This window comes from Anthonomus grandis, chromosome 13 (genome assembly GCF_022605725.1).
Source record: "Anthonomus grandis grandis chromosome 13, icAntGran1.3, whole genome shotgun sequence".
In the NCBI taxonomy this organism is placed as follows: domain Eukaryota; kingdom Metazoa; phylum Arthropoda; class Insecta; order Coleoptera; family Curculionidae; genus Anthonomus; species Anthonomus grandis.
The window spans coordinates 6,388,545-6,415,704 of NC_065558.1; the positions used below are offsets into that span (position 1 = coordinate 6,388,545).

General features: G+C 31.3%; 2 protein-coding genes across 2 annotated transcripts; one reads left to right on the top strand and one right to left on the bottom strand.

Moving 5' to 3' along the window:
* The first annotated feature begins 1,545 nt into the window (after positions 1–1,545).
* Positions 1,546–25,775, top strand: LOC126743695 (uncharacterized). The gene is made up of 6 exons (XM_050450907.1): positions 1,546–1,720; positions 15,684–15,842; positions 16,750–16,940; positions 20,436–20,683; positions 21,136–21,220; positions 24,662–25,775. Exons 1-6 carry the CDS (start codon positions 1,710–1,712, stop codon positions 25,573–25,575), a joined length of 1,608 nt encoding a protein of 535 aa, XP_050306864.1. The 5' UTR covers positions 1,546–1,709; the 3' UTR covers positions 25,576–25,775.
* Positions 25,774–26,546, bottom strand: LOC126743697 (39S ribosomal protein L20, mitochondrial). The gene is made up of 3 exons (XM_050450908.1): positions 26,336–26,546; positions 26,171–26,281; positions 25,774–26,081 (listed from the first exon to the last, which is right to left on the bottom strand). Exons 1-3 carry the CDS (start codon positions 26,420–26,422, stop codon positions 25,827–25,829), a joined length of 453 nt encoding a protein of 150 aa, XP_050306865.1. The 5' UTR covers positions 26,423–26,546; the 3' UTR covers positions 25,774–25,826.
* Between the last annotated feature and the right edge of the window lie 614 nt (positions 26,547–27,160).

Genomic DNA, 27,160 nt, shown 5'->3' on the forward strand with positions numbered 1-27,160 from the left:
AAATTCCCAAGCTATACAATTGCAAAAATTGAAACACAAAAAAAGTCTTTGAGTGCCTGGAAATTTCTTGAAATTTTTTTTATAAATAAAATAGAAATTCATAAGAATTAATGGGGTACCTGAAAAGGTTGAATAATCCTTCGGAAGAGAAGTAGACACTGCAGGAAAAATAAAAAATAAACTTTAGGTCACTCTAAAGTAAGGAAAATACGACTGTACCTGCCTGGAACAAGTTTAAAAAAAAATCCTTGACTGCCTAGAAATTCCTTGAAAAACTTTGTTTTTTAAATTACTAGAAGTGCTTGCAAAAATTAACGAATTGTCACTGTAGGAACTGCCTCAAAAAGTTAATAAATAACCTAAGCCTTTAAAAAATAGCCTCAACTACCTGGGAGAATTTTAAAAAAGCCTTTGACGGCCTGGAAAGGTATAACAGTTAAACAGTATGTAACCATAAATTTCTTAATTTGTTCTATACATTTAGACCGACAAACAACAAGGTTTTGTTGTAAAAAGCCGGGACTAAGTATTTGTTTATTTTTCTTATATTCTTATGAACATAACAGTTTTCACTATACCACCTAAATTTAAAATATCGAGTTACTTTATTTTATTAAATAATTTAATAAAGGAATCTTGCATTTCCAATGATCTACTTTTCTTTTTCAAAATTATTCAGGGAAAATGCAGGCAGCCTATAAGTTTTGCTCTAAAATGAATACTAACGAGTGGGTTACCACAAGAAAAAATGGTAACAAGATGTTTTAATCTATGTTGAGGCAAGGAAACTTCATAGCTTTCGCATAACATGGACAGTATCCTCGTACAGCGACATTATTATTTCGTAGCTTTCCGTATTAGGTAAAAAAATAAAATCTCACAATATTCATAAGATTTTTAACTGTTAGCAATGGTCACAATGGTTACATGGGCGCTTTGCCACTGGTTAAGTCAAAGATTACTCATCCACACTCAAAGCAGATAAATGTGAAATTAGCCACGCATGGAAAATAGAGAAGCAAGGAGGGCAATAAATTAAGAATTAAGTAAGAATTCGCGGTGTAGCGATACTAGCGCAGCCACTATACAAAAGGATAGCGCAGCCACTATACAATTGATCCACTTTCAGGGCCCTGGCTACTTTTCAAATTCTCTATTAAATCAGGCAACTTCCTTGTCGGTCACGTGTCAATTCTCCCCCTGTCCCCTCCAATTAACCCCAAAAAAAAGGAAACCGAAAAAAACGGTTCTCGATCGATAAATCGACCAGAAATCACCAATAACAAACACGCACGCCCCCCATATAACAACCGAAAGTTCAAAGCCAATGGTGGGCGAGCCGCCGACGATCCTCGCTCGTCTAACACCTGAAAATCGCGGGGGTGGCAACCACGTGCCGCCCCAAATCCGATTGGACATCACCGTGTTAGAAACGCGGTGGTGGGGCGGAATCGTGGGGCGGCGCTAGTCTTACTACGTTTATGAGCAACTGTGCCTTCGGTCGCCCCTAACCATAAACAGTTAGTTACCTTTAGAGTTGTCTAGGAGACGGTTGTGTGTTAGGGAGTTAGCAGAGAAGTTTCAATTCTACTTACGCGAGTTTTCTTTTCGTCTCATTTTGGACTGTTTCAATCACATTGTGATGTGTCTTTAAGGATAATTTTGTGAAAAACGTGGTGCCTGTATTCATTTATCCGTTTTAGGAAGATATGGTAATTCTGTAAGTATTTGACTGTTGAAGTCTTTTGGTGTGTGGTTTTAATTAATCCTGATTAAGAAAGCATTTCCTTCGTACTTGACTGTTGATGTTTTTTTTAATAAGCGGAGCCTCATGCTGCTGCAATAAATTTAATGTAATATTTTTAAGGGTTTTGTACCTGTTATATTACAATATCCTAAAAGCAACTTTTAGTTTTGATTCCAATTTTTTCAACGATTTTGTAGTCATTGCCTGTTAATGTCTTACAATCTAAATGCCTTGTACGTATGTATATTTTTGATAAATATAATTTGGTGCTATTTTATTTTTTTCTAGTAATTTCCGAAATGATTTAGCTTAGAGAGATTAAAATGTTTAACTTATTCGGAGGTTTCAACCGACATTTGCAAAAAAATTAGAAATGTTAACATTTCAATTACCATCAAATCGAATTTAGTTAGAACTAAGGTCTCCTGCAGATGAATTTCTTATAAACCTAATAAAAACGACCCTTAATCAATTATTGGGGATATTTTTATAAACTCTTCTGCGAAAAATTAGGGTCTAAATTTGATTTTTTAAATTACATCAAGTCGAGTTTATATGGGAACGAGTTTTAATACAACCGAATGATTGACTAAAAAACATCGCCAATGAATTGGCCCAGAAAGACATCAGGGAAAATTAGACTTGAACTATGAAAATTAAAAAAATAAATAAATCAAGTTAAATTAGTAGGGAAGTACGGAAGATTTATTGTCATAGAGAAGTTTTTCTAGTTTTAAATCAGTATACGCTGAATATGCGCTCTGCGTTGACGCGTCAAAGTCGGAGTAAGCCATACTAAATAATTTTTTTAAGGTCGTAATTATAAATTTATAAATTCTAAAAAATTGTGGGGTATTTAGAACACTTTAGAGAATTTGTGCGTGTCAGATCCTTTACTTAAAGTTAATTTTTCCACAAAACGGACAACTGTTAATTAACAAAATTTTTCCGAATTTGCTTTTTTATAATAAATTAAAAAATACAATTAGCGGAAAATTATTTTACTTCGTGGAGCCTTCTTATATAGATATTTAACAAGATTACATCATAAAAGTTAAAAAAAATTAAAATTACTTTGTTTATATAATTTTTCAACTTTTAGTCAAACCTCTCATAAAATGATTAAATGACCAACAAACACATTTTACATAGCTTTTGAATTTAATTATATGAAGGAAGGAAGGCAAGTAATAAAAAATAAAATACATATAAATATATAATTCTAGCTGTAAAAAATAAAAAAATTACAAAAGTAACAGAAACAAAAGCAATTGAGGTAAAAAGCAAATCCTAATCCCTTAAACGCCATTGCCAACAGGGTCAACATTTTAATTCAAGATAATTAATCAAAGAAATGCTTTTGTATTTGATGCTGTTTGCAATAAAGTATATTAACAAAACTCATTGCGTTTTAGCTCGAGAGATTCAAATCTCTGTGGGTAAGTATTAAAAAGCGCAAACTTCTGCACCTTTTCAATAAGATCTATATTAAGTTCTACCTGTGGTGCCTATATTACATCAAGCATCGAAATAAAGTCTTACCAAAAAGTTATACAATCCGACCTGTTTAAAATACTTTGTGTTCCTAATTTTAATCTCAAAATTATATAGGCTTTACTTGTTTGCATGAAAGACGTTTACACTTCTAGTTTCTGAACAATTCATCGTGATGACTTAGTAAATTTTTTTGATGAATAGTAAATTTTATTTCCTGTAAATGTCATAACAGAACACTTATTAAAATTGAGCAACATTTTATTTACCTGAAACACTGCATATAATAGGTCCAGCTGTAATAAGTAAGAATCGTTCTGGTGTTCAATTACCTTGAGAATCATCATGGAGACCGCAAGTCAATTGGGATATTTTTTTTTTTAAGTGCGAAAAATTAGCATTTTAAAATTGAAAATCTATAAAACAAATTAAACCAAGACGAATTATATGGAAACAAATTCTTATAAATTAATTTGAAAAAAGTCAATTGGTCAACTTGCGACATCTTTGATGCAATGATGCCAAATGTTTATGTAGAAATGGAAAAAAACCCTTCATAGTATCATAAAAATTAGTCACTTATTTCGACAGGCATAAAACAATACTACTGTTCCTCTTTAATAAAATAGGATAAGATACTTTAAAAAGAAGTCAATACTCAAGGTTAAATAAACGCAGATAACGTATATTAGAGAAAAAAAGCAACAACATTGCAACGCCGCTCTATCGCATTATTGATTCCACCGACACAAGGAATCTTTACCAGTGACGTCGTCAAAAAATATTTACATGATAAATATTTATTAATAATAGATTATGCTTTAAATTATAAACAATATTACTTCATTAGAGGAGGTACCTATCCAATAAAAAGCATGTTTATGGAAATTACATATTTTATAATTATTATAGATTTCTTAATAATAAGTTTTTAATATTCTACGTTTATGATCGACGGTATAATGATGTTATGACAGTATCTGTATTTACTTGTGAAAAAATCGGCTTGAATCGCCTTTTTTCTATGGTATCTATTTAAACTTTTTATTTTTAATCCAAAATCAAATATTATATGCGTTGAACTATAGCTGAGAATTTACTCTTTTTAAAAATGTGTGTAAACTTGACAACAGAGAATCGATGAATGTGTTTATAAACAAAACACCTCCCTTGCCTTTTTGAACTTAAACAAAGTTGTTGTTTACTAATTCTAGTGTTTCGATGTTCGAAACTTAGACATGTTTAATTTTTTTTTGTTCTTGGTGAGAACAAAAAAAATCAAATAGATCTAAAAAATTCACAAAATTAACAATTTAATTTTTTTAAATATTTACATACAATTTAGAAAAAAACTTAAAAAAATAAGCTATAGTCAGACAATTAGACATTCTTTTTTTAAAATTTTAAAAGTATATATTTAATGTATAATTTAAATGAATATGATTTTGTGGTTTCATCTTCTCAATTTAATTTTAATTGATTTCATTATTAATAGGAATTTAATGCATAACTTAAATGTATATTCTGTTTTCTAATTTTATACAGTTTTTAATACAAATTGCTGTTTTTCAATATTTTGATCGTTAAATAATTGTTTGTAAGAAAATAATTAACATTTTGGATTTTTTTTAATATAAGTAATTAAGTAAATTAAATGCACAATTTAAATATATATTATGTCCCTGTTATTAATATTTTATTTAAATACATGCATAACTTAAATGAATATAATTTAAGAAAAAATAAATAGAATAATAATTTATTAATTTCCAAAATTTCCGTGACGTTGTTAAGCCTGTTCTATCGTATGTGTAGTACAGGCTTACCTGGAAGTAGTACAAGTAACTGGAAATGTAATTCTTGGTAATTATATATATAAACTGACTCACGTAAAAAAAGTGTTTTTTTTTGCATACATTAAAATGTATGCAAATATAGTCTCCAATAAAAATTAGGACGCGGAAAGCATTTTTTTTTTATTAAAAACAACAAAAAACATTGAGAATTTTTTTTTCAGTTTTTTGAAGGATTTGATAGGCAGTGTGTGGAGGGAGGGCTGTTAGGTTAAGGGTTAAGGAAAGTTTGGATTAATCCAATCCAACCCCCATAAGGGTAAATTTAATAGGAAATCCTGCAAAAAATCCATTTTTTTATTTAAGTTTTTTGTTGTTTTTAATATATAAAAACTACTTTTTCTACTACCGTGCGTAAAGTGCACACTTTACACACTTCCCAATGTAAAATGGGTGTGTAAAATTTCACTTTTTATGCACTAGTGCCGAAAAATGTATTTGAAGTTTATTTCAGTGCGCAAAAAGTAATTTGACGTTTACTTTATAATTTGTCAAATTACTTTTTTTTAATGTTTTCTTCGGTAGTAGAAAAAATTTTTGTATGTGACACGTGTGTAAAATCCCCTTTTTTTATTCATCAAAAAAGGCTCATTTTACACACATTTGTTATATAAATAATTATTTTGCATCCTAATTTTTACTGAAGACTTCATATTTCATGGTTTTTTAACGTTTGCATAAAAAAACTCTGTTTTTTTAAATTAAACCATTTTTGTAGGTATATATAATTACCGTCAAGCTATAATCTGAACGATCTGTGAAATCAACTTCCAGAGCCCGATTAGAAATTTTACCTGCATTGCAAAATATTAAGTAGGTACGATTAATGGCAAAAAATGTACAAGTAAAGTCGAATATTCGAAGAAATAATACTAGTGACAGTAACAGAAGGTAGAATAAATTATTAAACAGAAAAAAGGCAACTTAATCAAACTCTTAAAAACGTTGGACCTGGCACAATGGGGCTTAATGGTCTAATTAATTTATGGTAATAGGAGTCAACGGTATATTCAAATTCAAAACATTTTATTCATCATATTTGTATAATTACAATCTTGTAGTACAAATAAATAATATAATAAGGATTTGATCAATGATGAACGCGAACAGTACAGCGTTTACCTAAAGCCGATGGCAGTGCCAGCCGTATGTTGCACTGACGCACTTTTTATAGCCTAATTTTGGTTAATATACACTATAAACGTATTTATAAAATTATAACAAAAAAAAACAATAAATTATTAGTTCTACAGCAAGTCAAAGAAGGAAAAAAACAACCAATCCACCAGGGCATCAAGCAATTTGAACAATGTTTCAGTTAGGCACCCATTAACTAAGATTGTTGGACAAGCAACATAGTTTTAATGTATCTTAAGAATTTATTCAGCCCCAAATTCTGAACCTATTTTAGTAATTTATTCCAATAGTAAGATGCGATATATTCGAAAGATTTTTGATTAGAGGCCGATTTATGTTTGGCTACCTTTACTTAGAGTTTGACATATTTCGAGTGTTGTAATTATGACAAAAAGTGTAAATTTTTTTTTTAAATATGTTATGGCTTTTTCTACGGTTTTTATAGAATTATGATTTAAATAAGGGGTAACATGTTCTGTAATTTCTGTATTTTATGAGAGAGATTTAGCGTAACTGAGTTTACGTACACCTGTCTGCCAAACCCACGAATGTGTTCTTCTTTAATTTTTCACGGGAGCCATTTAAAGAGTAATAGGAAATTCATATTTTAATTTATATTGGTTTTTATTGGAAATTTTTGTTAAAAGCTTAGTATACCAATATATAATTTTAACTTCTGATGCTTAAGATATACATTTATGAAAAACATTTTTTTTATCTTAAAAAGCACATTCATGATTTTGGCAGATCAAATATTTTATGAAAAAACTAATTCGCGATCGTGGTATGAAAAAATACTTTATTTTTTGTTTATACAAAAATATACTTAATAAAAAAACAAAGCTTTTTTTACTTATAGTCATCAAAGTTGGGTTCCGGTAACCAATCTCTCATTTTATTAACAGTCTTTAAACTTCTATAAAAGGGATGATAAATAGCAGGAATGGTTCCGTCTTTGCAAATTTTTTCTAAGTCCGCATATTTGAATTTCGTAATTGGCAAATTACCTTGGTAAGCTTTTCTTAGCAGTAGTTTTTTTTTTCGGTAACGTCTCTTGCTTCTTTTAGCAGCTTCCTCCAAGAAAGAGGACTCTTTGAAGCTGGTTTTATAGAAAATCTTTTGAGGCTCTTTTTTCTCATTATGAAGCCAGCAAATACTTCGCCAAGGAATTTTTAACTTTGTTTTTAAAAGGGAATATGACAGAAAATCCTCAAACATAAAGTTTATTACATTAAAGGGCCTTGGATTTATTCGTGTGTCTCTTATGAGATGTGCTCAACCTTCAGGCACATAACCAGATACAAATTTTATTTTTTTTTAAATTTTAGAATGGATTGAATCGTATTCCATCTCCGAATGCCCTGTCTCAAAAATTTATGATTTAGCGTTTGAAGGGTTTGATGTTTTAATACATGTAAACATAAATATGAACATAACATAGCGTTAAATCGCGAATGTTGAAAATCGAAAGGACCGGAAACGCCACAATCACCAATGAGCCATTTTGTGTATCAAGAAGTAACATGTCTTCACATTAGCGAAAATATGATGTTGTGTTACCGGTTTATTTATTATGCAAGCACATTCGTGATTTTAGCAGATTAAAATAATTTTTATTTTGAATTATTTTGTATGGAAAACGAGAAATCGAAAAAATTTCACATTTGTTGTTTTGGCAGACTTTCATACAAATTGTATTTAATTTTAGATGACAAAAAACGTTTAAGACTTTTCAATCTCATATATGCCAAGTGATTTTTCATTTATTGATAATGTTGTAATATCGCGTTAATTGTTCCTTGGTTTTTATATTAGTTTTTGTGTGGTATCGTGGTTTGTTAATCAGTAATATGGAACATTTAAAAAATAAGGCTTTGAAGGCCAGACTCGTGAGGTTATTGCAAATGTAATAAGAATTGGTGATAAAGAAAGTGCCAATAATGCTTTTAAGCTACCCTTAAAAAATAAAACAAAATAAGCATCTATGTATTGTGGAGTAGGACGAAAAGAAGACCAACATCGACGTGAGTTTGACCCTACAGAGCCTTTATCGACTCCAGGAAAAAACACGTGAAAGATTATCAGTACTGGAAAATATTGACGATGCTAATTTTGGCGTAATAAGAAGAATTATTGATACATTTTATACAGAATGTAAAGTAATACCAACTTTAGGAAAGATGCTGGCGAAAATTAAGGAGGAAATTGAATTTCTATATGAAAAAGACTCGCTGCGAAGATTATTAAAAAAATGATGTCAAAACCGGAGCAAAATTTTAATGCAATATTCGGAATAACAAAAAACATTAGTTGGAGTGGTCGCTACATTTTAGTATATGCCGGAAACGAAAATGGATTTGTTGAGGGTGCCTCTCTAATTTTTAAAGCTCACTTTCTATTGGGGATTATGAACGAAATGAATAGAAGAAAAACTGTTGCCAAATATTCCAGAACAGACTGTTGTTATTATGGACAACGCCCCCTATCCTATCATTTGTATTAGCAAGTAGTGTCCACAAAATCCACGACAAAAAGTGTAATAGTAAATTGGCTCAAAGACAACAAAATTAATTTTGACGAATCAAAAAGAAAATTTGAGCTTTACAATTTATTATGTGCACATAAGGCTAATACGACCATTAAAAATTATAAAATAGACCACTTAGTGAAAGAACATGGACATATTCTACTAAGAACACCACCCCACATGTGCGAATTTGTTCAATTTTTTTATTTTATTATGAAAATAATTTGCTTTAAATCGTTTTAAGAAAAAAATGAAATGTGTTAAGAAGATGGAATTTTCTGAGTCCATTAATATCATCAATCGCTTTTATTGTTGGTTGTAAAAATAAAAAACCAGATAAGTAGAAAATAAAAAGGTAAAATATCGAATATTTTTTTAATTGACAGTGTGCGCCACTGAAAATTCCTCGAGACCAAGTTCGAATTGTGTTTTTTACAGTATTTATGGCCTTCTTCCCCCTTTCGTCGCGGTTACAGTTAACGCAGATGAATAGTATAGTATTAGTATCTAGGGCTAAATCTTTATCTTTGAGTACACTATATAAGACAATTTGAGACTATAATAGTGGCATAATTACTCATTAATTTTGTGTTGTTGGCTTGATGGGACGCTGCTGATGCACCCCTAAACTAAAACAAACCAAAGCAAGAAAATCCTACCGTAACAAAATCGCGTGGGCGAGACCGCGATCCGACGTTCAAGATTACCCTAGAATTAACCGAAGTTTAACCCGAGGGAGCGAGTGTTATTTATGTCGGTTTGACTACGCGAACGGTTTTCATTAACTTTATAACCCTTACCTTTGAATTGAATACCGAAATTCCATTCTTGTATAAAGTGAAAGAAAAAATACTGTAATAAGAGGTAACGGTAAAGCTGCGTTATTCATAAAGCAAAAGAGAGAGCGATTGAAGAAGAGGCGAGGTGCTCCCCCCCGAGGGCCCCGTCGACCTTAAACAATTATTGTAATTCATTAAAGTTGTCGCGGTCCAGGTTGTAATTATCTCCAGCTGATTAATTGTCAGTTAAAGATAACGATCGGACTCGGATGAGAGATAAGTTTGGCGTGGTTCAGGGACATCGGGGCAGGGTTGCGTAAATAATCATCGCGTACCTCCCTAGAATTGTTTAACAAAAAAATAACGCGAATAAAACTTATACTGCATACACCGTGTCTCATTTTAATTGTTTTTACAGGGTAACTCACTTAACATTAAAGAGTTGTAACTTGTGCCAGTTTTTTATCATTTTTTTTTATATCCACCCTCTTTTGTGCTATTGCTCCTCTCTCACACTTTTCCTAGACTTCCTTGTACAATAAACTCCTAAATGGTATTTGTCAGGGTAGCAATTTAATTTGAGGGGCTTGAGGCGACAAGGTACATTTTACTGAAAATCCAGATTTCTTGAAAAAAAGTCACAAGCCATTTTTAAAGTAATTTATTAAAATCCAAATTATTTTCTTGTCTATGCTGAATATATTGGATATTTTCACTCCACAACAAAGCGTTCAGACAATTTGTCTAAAAGTCATTTTTGTTCAAATAAGTATTATAGCAAACAGAGATTACTATGTAACTGATAGTGACCTTAAATGACTACCTGAATCTAAAATAACGATAACCAAACAAAATTGTGTCTTAAAAAATCTCAAAAAGAATTTTTTGGGTGTCCAATAACCAATTTGTATAAAAACAGTAAAATTTAACTTAGGAGAAGCAGTTACCAGTTTAACAGTTACATCCAGTTATTGGAGAGAAACTTGTAAAAATAAAGAATTATAATTAATCAATAACAATTTATTACTTTAATAACCCTTTAATTATACTTGGATTAAATGAAATTTGAATGGAGGGATGGGTAATAACAGGGAGGAAAAAGGAGAGTAAAGGTATGGGAAGTGAGGGTTAGAAAATGGGTACAAGGGAACCAATGGAAGGAGGGAGACTTACTATAGACTATAGAGACAGCTCAGGGGATCTTCTCAAAGGGAAGCCGACTAGCACTAACCACTTTGGTAGAGTGGCGTGGATTCAACAAGAGATCAATAAAATATAAGCGCCACCTGTTTTATCCCAGATGGATAAGAAAATCCCGATGACCAAGAAAACAGGAAATTACTAAAAGCACTATACCTATAAACCTGAAAGAAAATCTTACAAGGAAGAACAGAGAGTTTTAAGTGAATCTATACTAAAAGAAAAATTAATAATCAAACTTATTATTTTAAAAACAAGTTATGTTCCCTTCCTAAATATAGTGTTTATATCAAGACTAAAATCTTATATTATGTTGTTTGGGGCTAAAAGTTCGCGTGAGTACTTTCGAAATAGGCCTATTTATCCAGTTTACAAGATCTATACGGTCGATTTCAATAAAATAACTAATATGCACCTAGTTATTATGAAACTATTCAAAACAATGATGTGGTAGTAAAATCTAATAATGAGAGTGTACTACAGTAAAGCTAATGAATGTTGATGGGACTTTGGTTTACTGGTTAGGTTGTTTTACTGATTGCATGGTTCACTATACGTCACAAACATTGATCAAACCGGGCTCCAAAAGGGCTGCATGATTGCGATGGGGGACCTGGGTGGATCGGTTTAACAGTGAATGTCAATGTAGATGTTGTGGACGTTATTGGAGTAGATGAGTGGAGATTTCTACTTCTTATAATAGTGGATAAAGACCATACCGGGGGATAAAAAAAAAGCCTGAAAGTGGAAGAATACCCAGATTGAGGAATCGCAAATAGAGTAAGTAGATATAAGCATTGATGGTTAAACTTAACGGTATGCGTGAGTCTACTTATATAAAATTACATGTGTAATATGTAGATTATCATAAACCAAGATGCCAAAAGAAAATATTAGGACTTACCAATGGAATTGGCCTTTTCTCGGGAACACAAAACTGGGCACTTAAACAAAGAACCTTGAAAAAGTTGGGATTTAACTACACCACTTATAATCCTGCACTATTGCAGTATGGCCGCATTTAGTATCCACAAACGAAAATACCCAAACGATGAGTTTTCAACTTTTCATTGGAGTAAAATCGGCAAAAATACCAAGAAACAACCTTCTTCAAACGCTTGTTCTTCAAGATTCCTAGAGGTCAAAGATTTTCGCGCCAGAAATGGTTTAAGTAGGGGTATAGGAGAATGAGCTGGGATCTTATTGGCTAGGATATGACTTCTTAATGGTATGATTAATAATTTGAGTTTCATCATAAGGGTTGAAAATTATTGATATCAAAAATAGAATTAATACTGAAATGATAACTGTTTATTTTATTAATTTTAGCACCAGAATAACTTAGAAATTGCCTCTTAAAGTTCTATAATCGAGCTATGCTTTCGCTACCATTTTAGATTCATTTTATTTTCTTATTCTTTATGTATCTGACGAAAATAAACTGTAACAAACTTGTTGCCATCTAAAAAGATTTAAATATTGGATTGTCCTTCCCGATCACCTGATTTGCACCCTATGGAGAATTTTTGGCCAATTTTGGAAAACCAAAAAACATTGGCCCAGTAAGAAATTCTTTTGAAAAATAACCGTTAAAGTACCATTCAAAAAGATTGATTTGATAAAAACTATACAAAGCTTTCCATGCTGTGTATAAGTAATTAAAAATAAAGAATATTACAAATTATAATTAATTTTCTGTAACCTGAGAGTAAATTATTAAATAAATATTTTTTTCTTTTAAGGCAATTATTTTATGCAATAAAAACATTTTTCATCGACACTACCCTTACACCCCCCACCCACCCCAAAAAACTTATCAGTAAAAAATTCTTCTGCAAAATCCCTGTTTTTAAACATGATCCGTATGGACCAGAGAAATTCTTGTTTTATTTTATACATTAGATTTTTTTCATACTATAAATGTTAATGTAATTTTGACTGAACGTTTAAAATTTTAATTGGTAGATAAGCTTCTTAAAATAAGCCTATAGAAACATTTTGACACCCTGCATGTTACAAATTTAAAAAAACTAGACTAGTTTAAAGTCTTTCTTGAAAAAATGACTAAAATCCATTCATAGAAAGTCAAGATAATAGAATTCTTATTCCAGGAGTGCCTATAAGAAACAAAATAATTTGTCTTTTATTTCCAAGCAACACGTCATATAATATTATCGTTAAATATAGATTTATTTAATGATTTTTAGTGAATTTTTGGTTATGGTATATGATTTACATATCTAGTTTTTAAACTCGATTACTACACATCAAATATTTGATTAAATTCTTCTAAAAAATCACTGCTATTTTTATACTAATAAATTTTTGTTCATCAAGTCTTTATACCAGAAAAGAAATTGAACAAACATTATTAGCAGAAGCCATTAGTATTGAAGTTATAATTGAAGTAAATAAAGTTGACCTGTCAATGGTGCAAGTATCAACAACTAACATATAAAAAGAGAACATTTCTTTACGTAGGAGTTAAATACGAAATGTTTGATTATGACAAAAAAATGTTAGAAATCCTCGAAAGTTATATGTTTATGTAACTGTTTTTACATCGGTTAGTGCAGGAAGTTAGAACTCATATATAGTTTATAGTTATTACATTTATAACTTTAATTAAAATTTATTTCAGAACAATTTATAATAACCCAAAGAATTCTACTGTTCAGGCAAAACTAGAGTGTTGGCAATAAGGGATGAAAACCATCCATACATTCTGAGTATGGTAAAAGTCTGAGAGAGAAAGGTTTAGATTGAAAATCTATGTGTCCAATAAAATTTATAGAAAGTTTAAAGAAAGTTGATAAAAAAATTGAGACAAAATTGAAGAAAGAGAACTATTTCAGTTACTGGTAAAGGTAGTGAAATAAGCGTAGATGAAAGTATTTAAAAAATATCATAATATATGTAATGATTTTTTTCGTTCTTAGTATTGTATACTTAGACTTTAATTTTTTTTAAATATTTGGCTATTTTTTCATTATTTTTACAAGAAATTTAAAACATATTATAAATAATTAGTATAATTACTAATATCATCGAATTAAATTCCTATTTATTCGAATATATTCTTTTTGTTCTCTTTTGATAAGAAAATTATTTAATATTTTTATGACACTCCGATATACAAGTCCATTAAGAATGAAATAAGTCTATATAGATGTTGTCAATTTTACAGTGTTTTTTACAAAAGAAGTAACTCTGCTAAAAGATTTCTATGTTAGCACTTCTAGGACACAATAAATAATACAGGAATAAAATATATAGGATTATTCACTTGAAATAAGAAAGCGAATGTCTTGTCATCTACTTAGTACCTGGCACCATCAGAGCTACTTTCAAAATATTTTAGACAAGTTCTTATCATATTAGTAAACGGTCAAATTTTCATGATTTTGATACTAATCCATCATTTTGAATAGAACAAAAATACATACACGTACCAACCTAAATATGAAACCGTGATATCCTATTAACAAGGGAAACGTGTCTAAATTCTATTACAGTTTCATCGACAAAATGCTCCTTATCTATTATAGATTCATTATATATATATATTATAGCAACACTGTGCTTTCTATAGGTAGGATATTTTGGAGTCTATACAACATTGCCGATCTGCGTTTGTGCTCCCTATGAAACGTATATATAAGAACACAGATTGTAAAGATAAATAACTTTCCAGTGACTTCTGGGGTTCCTCAGGGTGCCCCTTTTTTATTTAACCTTTTTATTAATAATGTTGTTCATTTTTTTGATTATTGTAATGTGTTACTTTTTTCTGATGATGTTAAGATTTTTAAGACAGTAACTTGGCACATCATGAACTTTGTTCTGATCTTCACAAATTTGAATTATGGTGCAAGAACAATAGAATGGTCCTAAATGCTAAAAAATGCAAATATATTGAATTTCCCAGGAGTTTTAGTACACCATTCCATCAGTACCATCTAATGGGTTCACTTATTGAGAAGGTATCAGAGATACGTGATCTTGGGGTGCTTTTTGATTGCAGACTAACTTTTTCAAAAAATATTGAAAACTTGTGTAATAAGGCTTACAAAATGTTGGGTTTTATTAAGAGGCACACTCATGATTTCAGCAGTATTGATTCCATCAAACAAGCGATAAGATACAATGATGCGATCAATTCATAAGATAAATTGCTTACAAGCTTAATATTCCTTGTATTGATATTAATTACAATGAAATGTATAGATTGCTGAACATTCAAAAGTTAACGTAACTCGACGTAAATACTGCAATATTGTCACAACATACAAGATTCTTAACAATGTATTACAGTCTCCTGTATTACATTCTTGAGTCAGCTGTGTCAGCTTAATTTAAATATTCCTCCTACTACAGTGCTCAGACAGACAAGATTATTCTACCTTGAACAACATCGTACACTGTATGGTGAAAACTGTGCAATGGATAGAATGATGATTAACTCGAATAGTGTCAGTATAGATTTGTTTTAATGTTCTCTGAGTTCACTTCAACGATTTTTAAAATCTGCTTCGGTGCAATATAATTTTATATCTTGACTTTGCTTAAAGTGTGTCTTCTTTTCTATTGTAGTTACTCTGTTTTAAACTATTGTTGTCCTTATATTTTATTAAATATTTTTTATACTTACTATATTAATTTTGTAAATTGGTTAATTACGGTAATATACTGAATTGAATTGAAAACATATAATGTCTAAAAAAAATTATGTGTTTTATATATTTTGTGATATCCCAGTTACAAAATTTGGACACCTGGGAATTTTTCTTCTTTTTTAGAGCTAGATTTATAAGTGTATTTTATTCCTTGTTACTATTGCCATCCTTTCTGCTCGTAATTACATTTATACGCTATGTAAAATGCGTTTGTTGTAAATAAATAAATAAAATAAATTATATTAAAAAATATATATAAATTGTTTACAGGCATACGCCCTCCCTTTCGCCTGGCATGTCTTGCCGGGCCTCGTACAACAGTGGCGGAGGCCACGGGGATTGGGACATTAACGACAGTGCCGTACCGAGGATACACGACTTCGATCCGTTTTCCGAATGGGCGGACGGACATTGTCGCCTTGTTTATAGGTAAGCAAGGTTATTTGTTTAATTTTTTTAAAACGAAGACTTTATTATAAAATATATTACTCTGAGTGACTTTATAGTTATAAGGATTATGTTTATAAAATTATTTTATTACACTCTTTAAAATATTATTGATAAAGTATTTATAAAATTAATTGTTTAAAAAGGTATATATAATTTTTTGAAGACTAACCTCTAAATTTCAACAACAAGAAACAACAAGAAAAACATGGTATCTATAATTTTTTTACAAAAACCAGAATACCGAGAAACCGATCACATACAAAAAATAGAAAAACAAAAATTTTCAATTTACAAACATTAATAATATAAGATATGGAACAGATGTACATAATGTTAATATCCGTAGATTAAACCTTCTAACAATATTTGTTCGTGGAACTGAAACATTTAAAGAATCATTTGCCCATGTCATATACATAAATATAAGTTTTGGATTTCTCCTTGTCAGTCTCTAGTTGTAAAAAAAGAATTAAAGATATGTTGCTTCTAAACACCTGAAGTATATCTTGCTGAATTATCTGTCTTTTTTAAAGTTTAAATTCTCTCTTCTCTTTTCTGCTCTTCCCTGTGTTCGACCATTCTTACTATACCATTATATGATTATAAATCCATTTTTTAGTTTAACCCTGCTCTTATTATAAGATTTTATAAAAATATTCGTAGTTACCACAATAATTTTTCTCACACTTTCTCAGCTCTGGCAGCTGCTTCATCCGAAGCAAGCTGATGCAGCCTTTTATTTTATTATAGATTTTAAGGTGAAATGTATAAGTATTGTAATATTTTTATATAAAATAAAGAAACCGTTTATTATTATTCTTATTATTATTATTAATTATTCAACCCTCCGGTATATTTAAAAATGAAATTAAATGTTCGTTTGAAGGGCCGACAACGAGGAAGCGAAGAGACACTCTTCGGGTTGGGCGATGCGTAACACGAACAACCATAACGTCCACATATTGAAGAAGAGCTGCTTGGGGGTGCTGGTGTGCTCGTTGAGGTGCACCCTACCTAATGGGGAAAAGGTGCATCTCAGGCCTGCGATCTGTGATAAAGCCAGGAAAAAGCAACAGGGTGAGTTAGAAGAGGATTTGTTTAAAACTTTAAGGGTTTTCAGAAGCTATTATTAGCCAGGTAAACGTGGTATAAGCAGTAAAAAACTTGAATCTTTTTTGATCTATACGACGTTGTTCGCCATGGCAGTCTTATTCATACTGGTTGACGAACTTGTCACTTATTTTTTACTCACAAAAATAGCCTCCTGTTTAATTAACCTATAAGTATTATTAGTACCTACCTACCAACAAAACATAGTAGGTCAGTCCCAAGATCTCATTAAAACGATTTTTAGGAATGAAGTCTAATTTTTTTTATTAATAAAAAATAAATAAATTGTAATAGATTCACGTTAAATTATGTTTCAAAGAAATACTGCTATTTGCACAGGGTCTTTCCCCATATATTAACCCCCTCTACAGGGGTTAGGTGAAAATTCCGAAAAGAAAAAATTATACAAACATTTTGAACTTTTACTTAGAATTTTTGAATCCGATGTCAATTTTTTTTTCTCTTTTAGAAATGTCAAATTTTGGGAGTTTAGTTTTTTTGATTGAACATCCTGTATAAAACTTCATAGTTAAAAAAAGAGGAATCTTCTGATTTCAAAGATATTTGGTTTGCCTAATTTTAATTAAACCGTTTTGGAAATATCGGGCTCCAAATTTTAAAAAAATAATAAATATTGAAAATCTTGGTAGACGGTGCATTGTTATTGTTTGATATTTACTAGGAAACACATAATTTTATTATAAACTATATTAACCAAAATCATAGACAATTTATAATTAATACGATACAAAAAATTGAACAAGAGTATATAAATTGTATCTAATAATGGTCATATAGAGCAATCATAATTATTGGGATTTAATTTAAAATTAAACAACTATTAAAACAATTTATTTTTGTCAAAAAAAACACTAAATATCGCTTAATAAATAATAAATGTTATCGGCAATAATTTCTTATGAATTATTTGTTTTCTAATAAACATCAAATACTAACGATGGACAGCCTACCAAGATCTTCAATATGTAATTTTTTTAAAGTTTGGAGCCCGATATTTCCAGAACGGTTTAATTAAAAGTGGTTAAACTATATACAATACTTGAAATCAGAAAATTCGGCTCTTTTAAACTATGAGGTGATATATATAGAGTGTTCCATAAGAAAAAACTAACCACCTGTCCAAATTTCACATTTCTAAAAGAAAAAAAATTTGACATCGGATTCGAAAATTTAAAGTTTTGTACAATTTGTACAATTTTTTTAAATTTTTACCTAACCTTTGTAGAGGGAGGGTCAATCTATGGGGAAAGACCCTGTGCATACCAAGATAACACCAAACATTTCAAAACATGCCATTTTGGTACCATTTATGTCGGAATGTTTTCGACATAAATGGCACATTGCATCGATAGTTCTAAAGAATCATATTACTATAGTTGAATGATTTGTTCATTATTTTTCAGAAACATTTGTAGGTTTTTAAAATATCGTTATAATAGTTTAAGGCTCCTTCATAATAATTCAATATAATTTTCAAAAAATTATAATAGAATATTGTATTACCTTGAATAAGAAATTACTTACACCATCTTGTTTCAGTAATTAATATAAAAAATGTTTTATAACCAAAATAAATTTAAAATAGAAGTACATAAATTACGTACAAAATTTCTTGTGTATATCGATTTCGTATTTCTGTATATCGGTTAATTAATTACCGAATTATTAATTATTTTCTATTTACTTTTTAATTGATTACAAACCAAAACATCCCAAATTTAAATTGGTAGCAGTAAAAACCATCAAATGTCAACAGCTTTGTTTACTAAAAAGGGTTTACTAAAAACCCCTGCGTTGCAAATTTGCGAGATATTTTTGTCTTTATAAAATTCCTTCAAATAAAAAAATACAACTAAACTGTAAATTAAAGAAGTTTTAGTTTCGCTTGTCTGTTCTGTACATTGCAGTTCAGTACCTTTTAAGCCTATAAAATAATTGAATCCTCATAAAAGGAAAAACCAATAATAACTCAAAAAGATATAGGTATAAAGGCTAAACTGAAAAATCAAGGTGTTAAATAATCACAACACCAGTTAGATAATATTAACAGGATTACTGGTGCCAACCCTTTTTACCCTGTCTAAGTCGAGTTATTAATAATTAAGATAATTAGAAAATTTGCTTTCAATTAGGTTGATCAATAATATTCTTTCTTTACCAAATATACCTACTAACAAGTACAATTTTCTTAAATTTTAGGAACTATAAAGATGATACACAAATTCATATAAATACTTCTATTGATATAATTCCCACAGTGACAGAAGGTGTACCATAATATATGTGAATAGCAATCTACAAAAAACAAACATATAAGTGAAAAATGTTGGTTGGTGTTGTCTGTTTTAAATGTCTATTCATGTTATATCATACGGCAACTAACAACTTAATGGTTTTCAAATAAACCACAACACTACTAGCTTTACTTCAGGTATCTGATGACATTTTTAAGGCTTGGGATGCAAACTGCCTTATTTTTTTGGATTTTCGTAAAGCGTTTGATACCATAGAACAGCAACTTCTATATATATTATTTAAATTAAAATGCCGCTCTACGATTCTTTAAACGTCAACTTATTATAATAGAAAACAAACTATGGTATACAATGACTTAAAATCATAATACTTTCATAGATCATAGACTCTTCCTTAATGAAAGCAAAAATCATTAATTTTGTTTGGTATGTTATTTCTTAGGCCCAACAGAGAGTTGCAAGAATTTGGGTCTTTATACCGATTAAGATTCTCGAGTCATATATCATCAGTTATACAGAAAACTTTTGGAAAACTTAGATTATTGTATATGCATGGAGAGGCCTTTGTACTCAACTCATTAGTACTATCCCATTTGAATTACTGTACTATTCTCTATATGCCTTGTTTAACTCAGCATGATCATTTGTCTCTGAAGGAAATTCAGAATGCTTGCCTGAGGTTTAGTTATGGTGTTCGTAAGTTTGATTGGCATTTGGTATCGCCACATCTAAAAGAATCTGGCTAGCTTGCTATAAGAGAAAGATATCAGTTACATATTTTTTTGTTTATTGTTAAACTTTTTTTTTAAAGTCCCTAATAATTAATGTTAAAAGAAGTGACGTAGTCGCTGCCAAAAAACATTTTTGGTACATCTGTGCGAAAATACCCGTCATTGTTAGAATGTTTCTATTGTCGCGAGAGGATGTTTCTTCTGTGTTATTAGGGCACATAAGATCATTTAAACACCCAGACTATGCCGCTCAGACCATAGAAAGTTAATAAAAGAAAGAAAGATGATATTAAATGCACTGTGACCCAAACTTAATTGAGTTTAATAATAACCTATTAAGTGTAGCACACATGATGAAAATAATCGCATAATAATATCACCCTGTAGATTTTATCCCAAATCGCTCAAGTATATACGGATGGACCCAATTTATAACTTATACGTTTCTCTTAAAGGTAAACCATGTCCAAACCGTCAATGTACCGGCCGTTTAGAAATCCTGGCGTGCAGAGGACACTGCGGTTATCCAGTTACTCACTTCTGGAGACACACCGAACATGCGATTTTCTTCCAAGCGAAGGGGATCCACGACCACCCGCGCCCCGAAGCGAAAAGCACCAGCGAAGCCCGACGGTCCCTCGGCAGTGGCAGGAGGGTGCGTGGATTAGCGGTACTCCTCGCCAAAGAATCCTTAGGAAATAAGGTAATTATCAACTAAAAATTATAAAAAAAAAAAAAATCCCCATATCTTCTCCTTTGTTTCCCAGTACGGTATCGCACGAAGCATCTCATCGCTTTCCGCGTTCGATTCGTATCGCCGATTATAATACGCGAACCGTTTTGATATTTCAAAAAGGAAAAATCGCAACTTAATCAGAATTCAGGACTTATCCGATTATTGCATCAATCGTATTGTTAGTTGTTGCCCCGCCTTAAGCCGTATCTTTCTCTCTCCGAGAAATTCCCCGGCTCTGTTATTACTTGAATACATATTGTAATTATCGTGGTCGGAGGTATCTCTTTTACCATTGCGAGGAGTAATGTGATAAATGAACCATCGATGTTTTTTTTTAGTTTATTTAAATATTTTTACTTCCCGAATAAATTGTCATTCAATAATTGCATATTGAAATAAAACCTTCTTCTTTTTTACAGCTAATGTCACTGAGAGAACCAAAACGGTCCTGCAAAGAAGTACTAAAAGCCAGTAACACCCCTCTAGTCACCTCACAAGAAAAAGGTACTATAATTATTAAATATAATATTACATATTACACATATTAGTAGCTCTCTTGAACATGGGCATTTCACTTACCTCTGGAAACAATTCCTCGTCAGTTTATCGCCTAAAAAACCTGATGCTGCCAGTTTTACTGATTTCAGATCTTTTAAGATACAATCAAAGATTTATGTTTTAAGAATTACGTTTTATGAATAAACAAGTGTCTTGTTTTGAAACAACACACAACTCAAATTTACGTTTTTAAGATTTTAAAAAACCGATTTGTTGAATTTTTTGATTTAGGTTTTAGAATTCCACCAACGAGAACATCGTCATTTGACATATGACTTTTTTGGGGCCCTAAAACTCTAATGTCGATAATTAAAAGGTTTAGGTTTATTAAAATGAAGGAGTATAATTATTTTAGATATAATTACTCTGCTTCTTCCCCCCAATTTTCTAATATTTCATGCCATTGAATAATTCAGAATGTATAAATTCAGATCAACTAATATTAATTCAGTTAGTAAGAGAATATCTCTTCTTATATCAGAAAGAGAATCGGGATCTTAAGGATTCTTTAAAAAATATATGCCTGGAAATAAATTGCCAGTTTAATGAATTTACATGGTAATAGTTGTCTGCCTTTACTTCTCTGAGAGTGATTTATTGTTTCACTTACCTATTTGTGTTTTTTTTGTTTAAGTTAGAATATTGCAATAGGTGGGGAAGTCTTCGCCAGTATTTCATAAAAAAAAGGAGATAACAACTGGTGCGGTTATTTTAAAGAGAAAAAGAAATCAATTAATATACTATTCTTTGCATAGCATATTATTGAAATACCATATAATTTTAATTTTTTCGTGTTTTTTTTTGTAGTAAAAAAGTTACTACAAAAAAAAACTACTTTAACTACTTGAAACAAAAGTGACTATTCCAGGCAGTCGAAATTTCTTCCAAGCAATTCCCTGGAAGACATTGATGCCTTCAACTACCTGAAAGTGCCCAAAAATGACTCTTAAAACTTTCAATTATCTGAATGTATCAAAAAATTACTTTCATTACTTCAAAATTGCCTTAAATGCATTGAAAAGTTGCTTTAACTACTTGACACTCAAGTGACTATTCCAGGCAGTTGAAACTTTTTCCAGGCAATTCCCGGGAAAACATTGATGCTTTCAACTACCTGAAAGTGGCGGACAATGACTCTTAAAACTTTCAATTATCTGAATGTATCAAAAAATTACTTCCATTACTTCAAAATTGCCTCAAATGCCTTGAAAAGTTGCTTTAACTACTTGACACTCAAGTGACTATTCCAGGCAGTTGAAACTTTCTCCAGGTAATTCACTGGAAGACATTGATGCTTTAAACTACCTGAAAGTGCCCAAAAATGACTCGTAAAAGTGTCAATTGTCTGGACGTATCAAAAAATTACTTTCATTACTTCAAAATTGCCTTAAATGCCTTGAAAAGTTGCTTTAACTACTTGAAACTCAAGTGATTATTCCAGGCAGTTGAAACATCCTCCAGGTAATTCCCTGGAAGACATTGATGCTTTCAACTGCCTGAAAATTACTCTTAAAAGTGTTAGTTGTCTGGACGTATCAAAAAATTACTTTCATTACGTCAAAATTGCCTTAAATGCCTTGAAGAGTTGCTTTAACTACTTGAAACTCGAGTGACTATTCCAGGCAGTTGAAACTTCCTCCAGGCAATTCCCTGGAACATATTGATGCCTTTAACTACCTGAAAGTGCTGAAAAATGACTCTTAAAAGTTTTAGTTGTCTGGACCTATCAAAAAATTACTTTCATAACTTCAAAATTGCCTCAAATAGTTGCTTTAACTAGTTGATACTCAAGTGACTATTCCAAGCAGTTGAAACTTTTTTCAGGCAATTCCCTGGAAGACATTGATGCTTTCAACTACCTGAAAGTGTCCAAAAATGACTCTTAAAAGTGTCAATTGTCTGGACGTATCAAAAAATGACTTTCATTACTTCAAAATTGCCTCAAATGCCTTGAAAAGTTGCTGTAACTACCTAAAACTCAAGTGACTATTCCAGGCAGTTAAAACTTTTTCAAGGAAATTCCCTGGAAGACACTGATGCTTTCAACTGCCTGAAAGTGCCAGAAAATGACTCTTAAAAGTGTCAATTGTCTGAACGTATCAAAAAATTACTTCCATTACTTCAAAATCGCCTCAAATGCCTTGAAAAGTTGCTTTAACTACTTGACACTCAAGTGACTATTCCGGGCAGTTGAAACTTCCAATTGAGATAAAATATTGTAACTATTGATAAATTATGTATTTTTTAACATTTGTTCTTATATAAAACACCAATATACTAACACATAAATAAATAGTACAAAATAGGAATAAATACAATTAATAGTAGCTCCACCAGGCTTAGGTATTAGTTTGGAGGCCATGTACTCCAGTCAAACCCCAAGAATTCTTTTATGTTATATGGACTTATGTGAAGCAAGATTTTTTTTATTGTGAATTTAAATTTATTAGAGGATAAACTTTTTATTTCATCTGGCAGGCAAATTTCTTTAAATTAAAATGAGTCTATGTTGGGGAATCACAGCTTGATTTCTGTTTCTTTGTATAATGAATATTTATTGATTGGTGAGTAAACATGGTAGCAATATTACGTTTTACACATTGGAGTGCTTATTATATGTATGTTGTAGGGAAGGTTAATATTTGTAAATTTTTAAAGTGTGGTCGACCTGAGTCCGTATATTTAGAACTTGTTAGGATTCTTGTAGCTTTTTTTGTTGTATAAATATGGAATGCCAGTGTATACATTGAGCCCATCCCAAGACACTATACATCATTAGACTCTGGAACATGCCCACGTACGCAGTTCTACCAATGTCTGTTGTTGTGTATAGCATTTATTTTTCTTAGTAAGAAGTTGACACTTGTTATTTAATGATAATATATGCGGTTTAAAAGAGAACTCCTTATCCAATATAATTCCTAAAAATGTTGTTTCGTTTTCATTACTTGATACTTGTTTTTTTAAAGAAAATTGTTCTGTTAAGAGATAAAGAATTTGAGTCAAAACAATTTTTCCACATGGATGCTTTGTTGTGAATTTCGCTTAAAATGGATGCATTTTCCAGACTCTAGACAGAATCGAAAATCTTTGACTTGATGATGAATAAAATTGGTCCAAGTATCGACCCTGATAGTACCGTTTTTGTTGTTGACTGTAATCCATTTGTTTCCGTCAGTTGTTGTCTTTTATAGAGTTATGATTCCAGAAGGTTGTAGGGAGCTCCCCTGACCCCATAAGCCTCGATTTATCAAGTAGTAGTAAGTGTGTCAACTTAAAATATAAAAAGTGACCTATAAAAATGCGTGTACCCTATAATGTACGTATGTAATTATTTTTACAGATTCACCAAAGCAGCATTTCTAACAAAAACATTTTTAATTCCAGGTTACTGTTCTTGCCCGCCATTTGAATGCATTTGCAACTACCAACCCTCTATACCCCAATCAATGCAACAATTTCCCACCTCTCCCCAGTCCTACCAACCCACACCCCACCCTGAAACCAATTACTGGAACCAAGAACCACCGTACGCGCAAGCTTACCCCACCGAAATCACTTCGATGGACACCAACTACGACTTTTCCAGCGACCTATTTCAACCCAACGACATTTTCCAACTGGACCAACCGATTAAACCGGATTACGTGTACATTTCCGGTGCGGCAGAGGTGAGAAGCGAAATTCCACGCTCCCCGCCTACCTTGTTGGATTTGGGCAGCGGTACCATACACAGAGAACCAAAGACTGAAGATTATTGGCCCCAAACCGGAGGGGTCGGTTTTTTAAATGAAGACTCCAGCACTAGTTGTAATAGCAGATTTAATGTGCCCAGCCCGGATGTTCCTAAGATGCTCAATAATAATAACTTTGTCGACCAGAATTTGTTTTCTAATGTGATGCCTCAGAAAGCAACATCGTCGGGTGCCATTTATGATCAGAGCGCCCTTCTTGGGGTCACCGAGTTCAAAACTGAAGCCCCTCAGTTCGATTTAAGCTTAGAAGACAATAAATTGCCCGAGTACTTTACAAACACAGAAAACTTTCATCAGAACTTTCAACATTATCAAGTTAAGCCAGCAGCAAAGTCCAACTTTCAAGAGTATATCGATGTGGCTCAGTACAGTGACTACGCGAATTTTTTGAATGTTTATAATGAGAATAAAGTGGGTCATACCAGTGAACAGTGTAATAATGTATTCAGTGACTTAGATTTTCGAATTGCTGGTAGCTCATTTGCTGATACATTGGTGGATTATAGTGGTGGACATCATAGTTATGATGTACCTACCACCCACTAAAATATTACCAAATTCTGTACTCTCTTATCAGTGAAATGTATAAAAATGTTCCTTCAGTCAAAATAATTTGTCACTTAATGTTTGTTATTTTTTTAAAAGTTACATTTGTGCCTTATGTAATATAAATAAAAAAAAACATTTGTCATGTTTCAAATATTAGCTGCTTATTGTAAATATTGTGTACAGTAAAACATGTGATCTCATAACTATCAGCATTTTATTTACCTCTAAGAGAGTTAACAAATTAAAACCTATTTACTCCTGACTGTTCCTCGTGTAATAACTCTATCAACTTCATGCTCCTTAACAATTCCTCGCAGTCCATCATCTATTCCTCTCCTTTTAGCAACATCTGCTAAAGCTTTAAAAGAATGTGGTTCCCAAATTGCTAAGTCAGCCAAGCATTTCCTATTCAACATAATATCGCAACGGGATAAGGCTTCTCTAAAAGTACCATATTCTATATTGTGTTGATTACAAGCTGCGGTAACTCTTGTATCCCATAACTATAACAAGAATTTCAGTTATAACTTTTATAAGCTTTTAATCAACAGGGTACTTTCAAGACCTAAATATGAAACAAGTCCACACTTACATTGATCATATCGGTTTTTTTGAGATGTCTTCCTTTAGTTACATATACCAAGGCTCTGTGGACAGACCGAACGGCAATACTATAACAGTTACGTCTCCGGCCGACATAGTGCTACAAAGAAAATAGGGAATTTTAAACAAACTTAATGAGATAGAATTTACTTACAGCAGCCAATTTGAGAATCCTACGTTTTCTCCAAATTTCGTCCGGTCCTCGGGCCCTTATGAAATTTATTGCTGTAGTAAAAACCATTTTGTTCACTTAGCTCTAAGCTTGGAGATATATATTTACACTAATTAACAAAATACTATTTTTTCAAAGAAAAGAACAAGGGGGCCTAAGAAAACTAGGTTATGTCATCTATAAATGTCAAAGTATGTGGGTGAAGTTAGCGTCCGATCAATCCAGGAACGCAGCATACCAAATTATAGTCCGCGCTTGCTGTTATTTAATCAGTATAATGCCCATATCTCCTGAAAATTCAAAGGGATTTTAATCATTTTTATGTCCAGATGTTAAAAATGAATATCTAAATCGAACTACTCTCAAATCTGTACAAACTAAGATTTCATTGTGAAAATAAATTAAAAAGTCAAATGTTATAGAAATGAAAAATGCTCTAACACCCAAAGAATTTAAATAAAACTTTTTTATGTAATAAATGATAAATATCTAAACCGATTTTAGATAGTCGCAAATCTTTACAAACAGAATTTTATGAATTATTGAGTTTTATCCAAATTTTATAGGTTTTGGTCACCATAATTCGATTTAGATATTTATTGTTAATATCTGGACAAGAAATTATTAAAATCCCTTGGGAATTTCAGGAGATATGGGCATTATTAAGATTAAATAGGAGCGAGCGCGGACTATAAATTGGTCGCTGGCAACCGACATATGCTGCGTTCTCGATCTGGTTGCTGGATATCGATCGGACGCTAACTTCACCCATATTGTCAAAGTGACAACTTTGACGTTACTAATTAG

Bases quoted from the DNA above. Each gene is read 5' to 3' on its own strand.
- LOC126743697 (XM_050450908.1), bottom strand. From the start codon at position 26,422: ATGGTTTTTACTACAGCAATAAATTTCATAAGGGCCCGAGGACCGGAC. The intron at 26,282-26,335 runs GTAAGTAAATTC...TTTTCTTTGTAG, and splicing joins GGATTCTCAAATTGGCTGCT to CACTATGTCGGCCGGAGACG. The intron at 26,082-26,170 runs GTAAGTGTGGAC...TTCTTGTTATAG, and splicing joins AAAAAACCGATATGATCAAT to TTATGGGATACAAGAGTTAC.
- LOC126743695 (XM_050450907.1), top strand. The intron at 15,843-16,749 runs GTAAGCAAGGTT...GTTCGTTTGAAG, and splicing joins CATTGTCGCCTTGTTTATAG to GGCCGACAACGAGGAAGCGA. The intron at 16,941-20,435 runs GTGAGTTAGAAG...TTTCTCTTAAAG, and splicing joins AGCCAGGAAAAAGCAACAGG to GTAAACCATGTCCAAACCGT.